The sequence below is a fragment of the Quercus lobata genome, chromosome 3, assembly GCF_001633185.2.
Source record: "Quercus lobata isolate SW786 chromosome 3, ValleyOak3.0 Primary Assembly, whole genome shotgun sequence".
In the NCBI taxonomy this organism is placed as follows: domain Eukaryota; kingdom Viridiplantae; phylum Streptophyta; class Magnoliopsida; order Fagales; family Fagaceae; genus Quercus; species Quercus lobata.
The window spans coordinates 64,625,927-64,637,045 of record NC_044906.1 but is presented as its reverse complement, the minus strand read 5'-3'; the positions used below and the strand labels follow the sequence as shown (position 1 = coordinate 64,637,045).

Sequence of the window (11,119 nt, the reverse complement as noted above, 5' to 3'; positions counted from 1 at the left end):
TACAAATGAAATTGGATGAGCTTGTGGAAGATGTTATGAATTTGTACATCAAAAAAAAATCTATGGATGATAATTGTGGTCATAGTCAGGATTAGTCTACTGTTTGCTCAAATTATTTCAGTATTGATACTTAGCATTTGGCGAGTTCCAAGGATATTATATTTTTGTTGAACTATATTATTTTATTTTTGTTAAACTTTGTTATTTTGAATTTGAGTTGAAGTGTATGCACTTTTTTTGGAGTGTAAAAAACTTATTTCTAGATGAATGTTACATTTTTGTTGAACTATATTATTTTGAATGTGGATTAAAAACTTGAAATGTATGCATTGCTTTTTGGGATGTAAAAAAAATTATTTTTAGATGGATGTTATATTTAATATTATGCAAGTTGAAATGGGTTGTGTTACATTCGTGTCAACCCAACACGACTCGTTTATTAAGTGTGTCAAATGGATTGGGTCAGGTCAACCCGCCTTATTAATAGGTCGGGTTAGGATTGAAAGATCATGACACGATTATTAAATGAGTCAAGTTAGGGTTGAGCCATTTAGTCAAATGCTCCTACCTCGGCACGACATGAACCTAACACGCTAACCCGAATTGACACCCCTAACATGTATGCCAAATTTAATACAAATCAAATATTGTTTACTATTTGATCCAAAAACCAACTTTTATGCTCAATTATGGTAAAAAGAAATTAATTGCAAAAAGAAATTTCCTACTGGAAGAAAGTCAAGTAGAGAGGGAAAAAACCCCATATATTGAGTGAAGCATTCATTCATATGATCATTGATAAATGATACACATTACTTAACTTCTATGTAACCTGGTCTCAAAAAAAAAAAAAATCTTCTATGTAACCCGCCGGTGTACGAGGTTTGTTTTTCTTTTTCTAACAACTTTTTTTTGTTACTTATCAAAAAAAAAAAAAAACTAATAACATGACAACAAGATTTCAATTTCCCCTGACAGAAAGTCTGCCTGACAAATAATAATTATCTTAGTCCCCTTGTTGAATTACTAAACATTAATCACCATCAGAACTACTATCTTCTGAAATCCTTCCATATTCATCAGCTACAGTTGTTTCCTGCATGCAACCAAAAAATGAAGTTTCAAATGGATCTGGATGGGTGGGTGCTGATAGAGAGACAGAGAGACAGAGCTACTACCTTACTAAAGTAACATTCAACATGGTATAAATAAAAACAGTTCTTACCAGCATATTATCCCAATCCTTCAACTTAGAATTCGTTAACATGTAATTGTCAAGCAATGGAGCCTAGGCAGGCCCTTCTCTATTTTCCTCACCTTTAGATGTATGGCCCTGCATATCACAAAACTGTAGACATTTTAATTTGTTAAAGCCTCAAAATAACCTAAATGCATTGCTGTCGCTCCCAGCTCACCAAGCATCTAACTGCATAATTTTATGGAAAATGAAGTATAAAGTTGACTGCATTTGTAAATTTAATAAATAGATGATACAGGTGAGACATCTGATCAATGTTGTTTGCAAATGCATTTTATAGTTTCCCAAGACAAATTTTGGGAGTGAGAGTCTACATAATTCAAAGATTAAACAAAATTGTAGAAAATGATAAAAAGTATGCAAGAAGTTTTTTTTTAAAAAAACTAGACAACCTTTGCAGGAGTGTCAACGGGCTTTGATGGCTTGCCCAGTGCTGAGAAGAAGGTTTCTTTCCTCCACTTCCTTATTGCTGGCAATATTCAAACAATATTCGCTTAGAATCACTTAAAAGGAGACAGCACAAAGAAAAGAATGTGGAACAGATCAACGATAACATAATGAGGCAAACATTTCTTGGATTGGTAAGTTACACTAAGTGGGGCTTAAATAAAAATAGTACAGCTGTGGTATAAATGAGGCCATTTGACCACAGAACAAGATGGTATTTAATCATCTGAAGTAAAAAAAAGGGAAATCAACAACAGCAAAACATGGGTCTTTTGAGAAGTCTCAGACAATCTTCTTTTCCAAGTAATGATCAAATGGTAGTTTCAAAAGTGTGACCAGGATTCAAACATAGAAACAAGACAATCTGCTTTGAGAATTGAACCTCTAGGGCCAAGTCTTTTTCCCCTTCTATACCCAAAAATAGAAGAATTTTATTTAAGAGAAATTCGTTTTAATAAGCATTAAATAGCTGACTCAGCAAAATATATGACAACGATGCATTACATATAAACCACATGAAGTTGCAGCTCTTGGCAGAAGATGGATAGGAGGACTGCATGGCAACTTCCAACAGAAATCACAATACCATATATGCATCTTTCTCAAAAGTCCAGTCATGGAGAACACTTGGGCACAATGACAAAAAGAGTGAGTATTTGGACGTAAGATCAAATTTTGTAAATGGATAAGTGAAATTGGGAAACTGTGGAAATTTAGTTTCTTATTGGTAAGTTAAACATGCACCTGGAGGGTTTAGAACTCACGACCTCACCTTGACCTCCCTCCATGTTGCTCTTACAAGGGGAGAAGGCGCAATTAGAGGTATAGCTCGTTGGCAAAGTTGTGGAAATTTATTCAGATGAGAATTTTTTTTTTTAAAGAGCTATGAACAGGTAGAAAATCCTTCATTTGGAAGTTCAAAGAGATGCAATCTGGTATAGACAAAACAGTTAATAAATAAATTGAAAGTACGAATCACAATCCCAGAACACTAGTGTATATAACTTGGGATGAGATGCATTTGTAGATACATAGCTTGGTCATAATTGATAAATTGCTAATCTTCAAATTCTTCTTTGAAGATGCACAGCTTAGCTGTAACTAGAGAAAACATTCATATTGATGTGAAGACAAGACAGATAACTGAGAAAGACGGTAGGGAAAAGAAAAGGGGGATCTCAACATCTAACTGTGTCATCTATCAGGCTATCAGCATACCTTTTGCATCTTTATAACTCAAAGGATCCAAACCTTTCTGAGCATGTTGTGCCTTGTTGACCTGCACAAGATACGAGGACAAAAGTTCGGATCTAAATGTAACAGCCACAGAAACAATAAAATAAAACAGTGTTGAAAAAAAAAATCAATCTCAAGACAAAATGGAACATGGTTAAACATTCATAGAAAACTTAAAGCATTAAACAACTTGACCACTGAAACCCCAGCAACACACATGGTAAACACGAACAAAGTTAGTGTTATATAGCACGTAACCAATTAGATAAAACTAGTGCCCTTGTCACATAAAGCTTAATTAACATACATAAACACAGTACCCCCTTTGTAGCAACCCCTCTCAGAAACTTTTCATACGAATCCAAATAATTTGCAGGATGTGTCTCACATACCCTTTTTCTCCCACCTAAATTAACATTTAAAAACTCATAAGCAACCACTGACATCTGATAGATAACAATTAAAAAGACACACGTATGATTGTCATAACCAGTTGGTTTTTTGAGATTAACTTTCCAAGTGTTTTTCCTTCTTGGCCTCCCCCTTGAATTTCCACTTGGGGCAAAATTTGCTGAATAGTACCATTTTAGAAAAAAATTTGGTGAATAGCATGCGGTTGAAGTTAATTAGTTAAGTAAACTGTTTTTTGAAATCGATTTTGTCAAACTCGAGATCCAACCCAAACTCAAGTTCCAAGTAGTATGCACCAATACTGATTGGAACTCGAGTTTGTCAAACCCAAGTTATAGCCCAAACTCGAGTTCCAAAAACAGTCTACTTAACTAATTAACTTCATCCGTGCGCTACTTTCCTAAATTTTTTCTAAAAACATGCTATTAGGCAAATTTTGCCTTCCGCTCGGCCTCCTCTTCTGCAAGCTTCTCCGCAATGAGCTTCTTGTGTGCTAACAACACCGGACCCTGCAAAGCAAGCAAACCTTTTCATACAAATCCCATGTATTAGAACCTTAAAAAAATAAATAAATAACAAACCAATCAAACAGCAAGCCTAGCTTACAAGTGCATCCTCAGGCAGACACTTCTTGATAATACTCTTGAATGCCATCTTGAATGCTCTAGAACCCTCCAAAAACATAGTGATTCCGGGTTGAATTTCGCCATTTTCCTCATCATCAGAAACCCCATTATCCCCATTCACATCCATGTCCTCTGCTTCTTCCTCTTCTTTTTCAGATTCACCATCACTACCCACATCTCTCTCATCATCATTCTCATCATTATCTGAATTGTAATCTCTTGCCCTCTTTCGAACAAGTTTCTTCATTTTCCTATCAATATCTTCTTAGGCTTGTTTTGTGCAATGTAGTCTAACATCATGGTTTTTGGTTTTTTCTTACCCTTAAAGGCCTTATTCTTCCCTACCCTTCTCTTCTTCGGAACCATAGCTAGCTCTGACACTTGGGTTTCCACTGCCATGGCCTACCTCCTTATTTTTTAAAACAACCAGTTACAGTCAAGTTTCTCAGAGCTAAAGCCAGTTTCAAATAGCAAACAAAAAAAAGAGTGCCTTACTTTGATGAGAAAATTTAATTCTCAGTGCATCAAACAAGGTGAAAATGGTTAACTAACCATAATTTTCCAACTATATAGTTAGTAGTTCCGGTTCCCAAACTATATTATTTACTAGCATCTCGAGTCTAAAAGATTCAATTTTGGCCTATAAATTGAGTCTCAAAGACTGAATTTCCATAGTCTGATGTGGCATTTTTTCCCTACCTAAAAATCGAGTCTCTATGGCTTGATTTATAAACCAAAAAAAATTTAAAAAATTATAAGTCTCAAGTCTCTCGCACAAGCCGAAATACACAAAAAAAAAAAAAAAAAATCTAGAAACACAACAATCAAATCAAAGGGAGAAAGAATCTAGAGACTCAGATAGGAGAGGTGACTTACCCAGAACATATCAGAGAAGAACCTAGAGAGAAAAAAAAAATAAACAGAAACAGAAAGAGAGAAGAACCCAGAACATCAGAGAAGAGCCTAAGCCGCGCGCTGCCTGGCCTGGGTCGCCACGCTGCCTGGCCTAGGCCACGCACAGTGCGCGCCCAGAACATCAGAGAAGAACCTAAGCCGTGCGCTGCCTGGCCTGGGTCGCCACGCTGCCTGGCCTAGGCCACGCACAGTGCGCGCTGCCTAGCCTGGGTCGTGCACCGTGCGCGCTGCCTAGGTTCTTCTCTCTTTCTGTTTCTAGTTTTTTTTTTTTTTTTTCCTCTGGGTTCTTCTCTGACGTTTATAAGAGTTATAAATCGAGTCTTAGAGACTCGATTTTCATGCACGTACACATTAGACGTGATTAAACTATGAAAATCGAGTATTTGAAACTTGATTTATAAGACGAGATGTTAGTAAATAATATAATTTGGGAATCAAAACTACTATATATATAGTTGGAAAATTATGGTTAGTTACCCATTTTCGCCTAACCAAAGCTTATTAAAAATATCAGAGAGAGAGAACTTACTGGGTAGTGGAGTGGGCGACAGCGCAGTCGGGGTTGAGATAGAGCAGTTGGAGAGAGAGGCTGTGACGGTGGTTGGTGGGTGGCGCGATGGTAAGCAAGGGTGGTGGTGCCAGCTAGGTATAGCACGAGTGTCAAGAAAGAAAGGAAGAAGAGAAAAATTTGATGAGAACGCGTGAGATATCTGTTTGGGTCTTTTCAGAGGGGGCTTTCCGGCTGAAGCTGAATTGTGCTGATATTTTGTTTCCTTTACCCCGTTCAAAACAGTTCCTTTTTTTCCTTACAGTCAAGAGTTTTTTGGCTATCTATGTATTTATTTGCAAGAGAACAAGGGAGTAATGACGATGTAGGATGCCACCTGTACTGCTTTTTCACTGGCTTTTCTTCTTTTTTTATTTCTTTCTTTGTGGAAATTGTAATGCCACAGTTTTTGTTGCAGGTTGGTACTGAAAAATCACCATCATGGTATGTCAAAGTTTTATTTTAAATGGCTGGGATTGAAACATGTGATAAAGACGTAAATATGAGATTGGAGTATGTTTAAGGCTTAAATCTTCTTGCTGAAAAAAAAAAAAAAAATTAAGAAAAGAAAAGAATTATGTTGAAAAATGTTGTTATCGAGAGAGACTTTAATGGGTTTGAGTTGTGAATGTTATTTATTTTTGGATAAAATGAAAATATTGTGACTTGTGAGTGTGTGATATTGTATGATTTGGATGGAATTTATTTTACTTTTGGAATGTGATAATTTGGAGTTAGGGACCATCTTGTTTCCTTAGGCATTGCCTTCTTTTGTGGGGGTTGAGCATTATTGGTACGATGATTATTCTATATCTAAAGAAGAGAACATGAACCAACTTGGCAATGAATCTTTGATGGAAATATTGAGATCGCTCAGAAAGGGGATAAAGTGAGAGATCGTTAATAAATTGACCCTCATAAATATATATAGTAACATTTAGAGTTTAAATCTTCATATATGGCAAACTGAACTAGGAATCTCAAAAAATATATATATATATATCCAAAAAAAAAAAAAAAGAACCAGGCATTTCTTTACTCAAAAAAAACTAGGCATTTCAAGACCCAAAATGAAAAATGATTTTTTTTTTTTTTTTGTTATTTCTAGATTATCAAGAATTTATTGAAATGAAGACTTTGGGCCTAGTCATCATAGCCATCTCCATCTTGACAAGCAAAAACCCAGCTAAAGAGAAAAGATATGGGGATTGGTCCAAAGTAATTATTACACTCCAAGGAGCTAAATTGTGGATACAAAAATTTATAGATTTAGGCCACAATAATTCCCATATATGTATCGGATTTGGCTTGGTTCAAGTGCTTTTAAGCACTAAACTTATCAAAGTTATAACGTATCCACTTTTGACCACATGTCATGATTTTAATGGGTTTAATGCACAAGACTCACATGTAATGCTATATATGTGTGTGTATGTCATGATCAAGTTACACTTAATATAACTCTAAGTAATATTAGCATTACACTACCTTAGAACTTTTTATTTGATTAAAATTTTGAAAATCCTACTTCTTTTTTTTGAGGTATGAAAATCCCACTATTTGACTACATGTTCTCTATGCTATTAACATGTATGCCAAATTTAATACAAATCAAATATTGTTTACTATTTGATCCAAAAACCAACTTTTATGCTCAATTATAGTAAAAAGAAATCAATTGCAAAAAGAAATTTCCTACTGGAAGAAAGTCAAGTAGAGAGGGAAAAAACCCCATATATTGAGTGAAGAATTCATTCATATGATCATTGATAAATGATACACATTACTTAACTTCTATGTAACCCGCCGGTGTACTAGGTTTGTTTTTCTTTTTCTAACAACTCTTTTTTGTTACTTACCAAAAAAATAACTAATAACATGACAACAAGATTTCAATTTACCCCGACAGAAAGTCTGCCTGACAAATAATAATTATCTTAGTCCCCTTGTTGAATTACTAAACATTAATCACCATCAGAACTACTATCTTCTGAAATCCTTCCATATTCATCAGCTACAGTTGTTTCTTGCATGCAACCAAAAAATGAAGTTCCAAATGGATCTGGATGGGTGGGTGCTGATAGAGAGACAGAGCTACTACCCTACTAAAGTAACATTCAACATGGTATAAATAAAAACAGTTCTTACCAGCATATTATCCCAATCCTTCAACTTAGAATTCGTTAACATGTAATTGTCAAGCAATGGAGCCCAGGCAGGCCCTACTCTATTTTCCTCACCTTTAGATGTATGGCCCTGCATATCACAAAACTGTAGACATTTTAATTTGTTAAAGCCTCAAAATAACCTAAATGCAGTGCTGTCACTCCCAGCTCACCAAACATCTAACAGCATAATTTTATGGAAAATGAAGTATAAAGTTGAATGCATTTGTAAATATAATAAATAGATGATACAGGTGAGATATCTGATCAATGTTGTTTGCAAATGCATTTTATAGTTTCCCAAGACAAATTTTGGGAGTGAGAGTCTACATAATTCAAAGATCAAAGAAAATTGTAGAAAATGATAAAAAGTATGCAAGAAGTTAAAAAAAATAAAAAAAATAAAAAAATCCTAGACAACCTTAGCAGGAGTGTCAACGGGCTTTGATGGCTTGCCCAGTGCTGAGAAGAAGGCTTCTTTCCTCCACTTCTTTATTGCTGGCAATATTCAAACAATATTCGCTTAAAATCACTTAAAAGGAGACAGCACAAAGAAAAGAATGTGGAACAGATCAACGATAACATAATGAGGCAAACATTTCTTGGATTGGTAAGTTACACTAAGTGGGGCTTAAATAAAAATAGCACAGCTGTGGTATAAATGAGGCCATTTGACCACAGAACAAGATGGTATTTAATCATCTGAAGTAAAAAAAAGGGAAATCAACAACAGCAAAACATGGGTCTTCTGAGAAGTCTCAGACAATCTTCTTTTCCAAGTAATGATCAAATGGTAGTTTCAAAAGTGTGACCAGGATTCAAACATAGAAACAAGATAATCTGCTTTGAGAATTGAACCTCTAGAACCAAGTCTTTTTCCCCTTCTCTACCCAAAAATAGAAGAATTTTCGTTTTAATAAGCATTAAATAGCTGACTCAGCAAAATATTTGACAACGATGCATTACCTATAAACCACATGAAGTTGCAGCTCTTGGCAAAAGATGGATAGGAGGACTGCATGGCAACTTCCAACAGAAATCACAATACCATATATGCATCTTTCTCAAAAGTCCAGTAATGGAGAACACTTGGGCACAATGACAAAAAGAGTGAGTATTTGGATGTAAGATTAAATTTTGTAAATGGATAAGTGAAATTGGGAAACTGTGGAAATTTAATTTCTTATTGGTAAGTTAAACATGCACCTGGAGGGTTTAGAACTCACAACCTCACCTTGACCTCCCTCCATGTTGCTCTTACAAGGGGAGAAGGTGCAATTAGAGGTATAGCTCGTTGGCAAAGTTGTGAAAATTTATTCAGATGAGAATTTTTTTTTAAAGAGCTATGAACAGGTAGAAAATCCTTCATTTGGAAGTTCAAAGAGATGCAATCTGGTATAGACAAAACGGTTAATAAATAAATTGAAAGTACTAATCACAATCCCAGAACACTAGTGTATATAACTTGGGATGAGATGCATTTGCAGATACATGGCTTGGTCATAATTGATAAATTGCTAATCTTCAAATTCTTCTTTGAAGGTGCACAGCTTAGCTATAACTAGAGAAAACATTCATATTGATGTGAAGACAAGACAGATAACTGAGAAAGACGGTAGGGAAAAGAAAAAGGGGATCTCAACGTCTAGCTGTGTCATCTATCAGGCTATCAGCATACCTTTTGCATCTTTATAACTCAAAGGATCCAAACCTTTCTGAGCATGTTGTGCCTTGTTGACCTGCACAAGATACGAGGACAGAAGTTCGGATCTAAATGTAACAGCCACAGAAACAATAAAATAAAACAGTGTTGAAAAAAAAAAAATCAATCTCAAGACAAAATGGAACATGGTTAAACATTCATAGAAAACTTAAAGCATTAAACAACTTGACCACTGAAACCCCAGCAACACACATGGTAAATACGAACAAAGTTAGTGTTATATAGCACGTAACCAATTAGATAAAACTAGTGCCCTTGTCACATAAAGCTTAATTAACATACATAAACACAGTACCCCCTTTTGTAGCAACCCCTCTCAGAAACTTTTCATACGAATCCAAATAATTTGCAGGATGTGTCTCACATACCCTTTTTCTCCCACCTAAATTAACATTTAAAAACTCATAAGCAACCACTGACATCTGATAGATAACAATTAAAAAGACACACGTATGATTGTCATAACCAGTTGGTTTTTTGAGATTAACTTTCCAAGTGTTTTTCCTTCTTGGCCTCCCCCTTGAATTTCCGCTTGGGGCAAAATTTGCTGAATAGTACCATTTTAGAAAAAAATTTGGTGAATAGCATGCGGTTGAAGTTAATTAGTTAAGTAAACTGTTTTTTGAAATCGATTTTGTCAAACTCGAGATCCAACCCAAACTCGAGTTCCAAGTAGTATGCACTAATACTGATTGGAACTCGAGTTTGTCAAACTCAAGTTCCAGCCCAAACTCGAGTTCCAAAAACAGTCTACTTAACTAATTAACTTCATCCGTGCGCTACTTTCCTAAATTTTTTCTAAAAACATGTTATTTGGCAAATTTTGCCTTCCACTCGGCCTCCTCTTCTGCAAGCTTCTCCGCAATGAGCTTCTTGTGTGCTAACAACATCGGACCCTGCAAAGCAAGCAAACCTTTTCATACAAATCCCATGTATTAGAACCTTAAAAAAAAAAAAAACAAAACAAAACAAAACAAAACAAAAAACAAAAAACAAAAACAAAAAAAAACAATTTAACAAACCAATCAAACAACAAGCCTAGCTTACAAGTGCATCCTCAGGCAGACACTTCTTGATAATACTCTTGAATGCCATCTTGAATGCTCTAGAACCCTCCAAAAACATAGTGATTCCAGGTTGAATTTCGCCATTTTCCTCATCATCAGAAACCCCATTATCCCCATTCACATCCATGTCCTCTGCTTCTTCCTCTTCTTTTTCAAATTCACCATCACTACCCACATCTCTCTCATCATCATCCTCATCATTATCTGAATTGTAATCTCTTGGCCTCTTTCGAACAAGTTTCTTCATTTTCCTATCAATCTTCTTAGGCTTGTTTTGTGCAATGCAGTCTAACATCATGGTTTTTGGTTTTTTCTTACCCTTAAAGGCCTTATTCTTCCCTGCCCTTCTCTTCTTCGGAACCATAGCTAGCTCTGACACTTGGGTTTCCACTGCCATGGCCTACCTCCTTATTTTTTAAAACAACCAGTTACAGTCAAGTTTCTCAGAGCTAAAGCCAGTTTCAAATAGCAAACAAAAAAAGAGTGCCTTACTTTGATGAGAAAATTTAATTCTCAATGCATCAAACATGGCGAAAATGGGTAACTAACCATAATTTTCCAAGTTAGTAGTTTCGATTCCCAAACTATATTATTTACTAGCATTTCGAGTCTAAAAAACTCGATTTTGGCCTATGAATCGAGTCTCAAAAACTCAATTTCCATGGTCTGATGTGGCATTTTTTTCCTACCTGAAAATCAAGTCTCTAAGGCTCGATTTATAAAC

At 35.4% G+C, this 11,119-nt stretch overlaps 2 protein-coding genes and 1 pseudogene across 3 annotated transcripts; all 3 read right to left on the bottom strand.

Annotated features, from left to right (window-relative positions):
- Nucleotides 1-747: 747 nt before the first annotated feature.
- LOC115982843 lies at nucleotides 748-3,779 on the bottom strand. 2 transcript variants are annotated; one of them, XM_031105561.1, is made up of 5 exons: nucleotides 3,262-3,779; nucleotides 2,924-2,984; nucleotides 1,651-1,727; nucleotides 1,226-1,348; nucleotides 748-1,096 (listed from the first exon to the last, which is right to left on the bottom strand). In XM_031105561.1, the coding sequence occupies exons 1-4, from the start codon at nucleotides 3,385-3,387 to the stop codon at nucleotides 1,289-1,291; spliced, it is 324 nt and encodes a 107-aa protein (XP_030961421.1). In that variant the 5' UTR covers nucleotides 3,388-3,779; the 3' UTR covers nucleotides 748-1,096; nucleotides 1,226-1,288. The 2 variants fall into 2 exon arrangements, with proteins under 2 accessions (XP_030961421.1, XP_030961422.1); XM_031105562.1 differs by having other exon boundaries at nucleotides 1,226-1,333.
- LOC115981275 lies at nucleotides 3,778-4,225 on the bottom strand. Its single transcript, XM_031103435.1, has 2 exons — nucleotides 3,959-4,225; nucleotides 3,778-3,861 (listed from the first exon to the last, which is right to left on the bottom strand). Exons 1-2 carry the CDS (start codon nucleotides 4,223-4,225, stop codon nucleotides 3,778-3,780), a joined length of 351 nt encoding a protein of 116 aa, XP_030959295.1.
- Nucleotides 4,226-7,251: 3,026 nt separating this feature from the next.
- Nucleotides 7,252-10,855, bottom strand: LOC115982842 (annotated as a pseudogene).
- Nucleotides 10,856-11,119: the final 264 nt, after the last annotated feature.

Bases quoted from the DNA above. Each gene is read 5' to 3' on its own strand.
- LOC115982843 (XM_031105561.1), bottom strand. From the start codon at position 3,387: ATGTCAGTGGTTGCTTATGAGTTTTTAAATGTTAATTTAGGTGGGAGA. The intron at 2,985-3,261 runs GTACTGTGTTTA...TATCTTGTGCAG, and splicing joins GAGGGGTTGCTACAAAGGGG to GTCAACAAGGCACAACATGC. The intron at 1,728-2,923 runs GTATGCTGATAG...GAATATTGCCAG, and splicing joins GAGTTATAAAGATGCAAAAG to CAATAAGGAAGTGGAGGAAA.
- LOC115981275 (XM_031103435.1), bottom strand. From the start codon at position 4,225: ATGAAGAAACTTGTTCGAAAGAGGGCAAGAGATTACAATTCAGATAAT. The intron at 3,862-3,958 runs GTAAGCTAGGCT...CTTGCTTTGCAG, and splicing joins GTCTGCCTGAGGATGCACTT to GGTCCGGTGTTGTTAGCACA.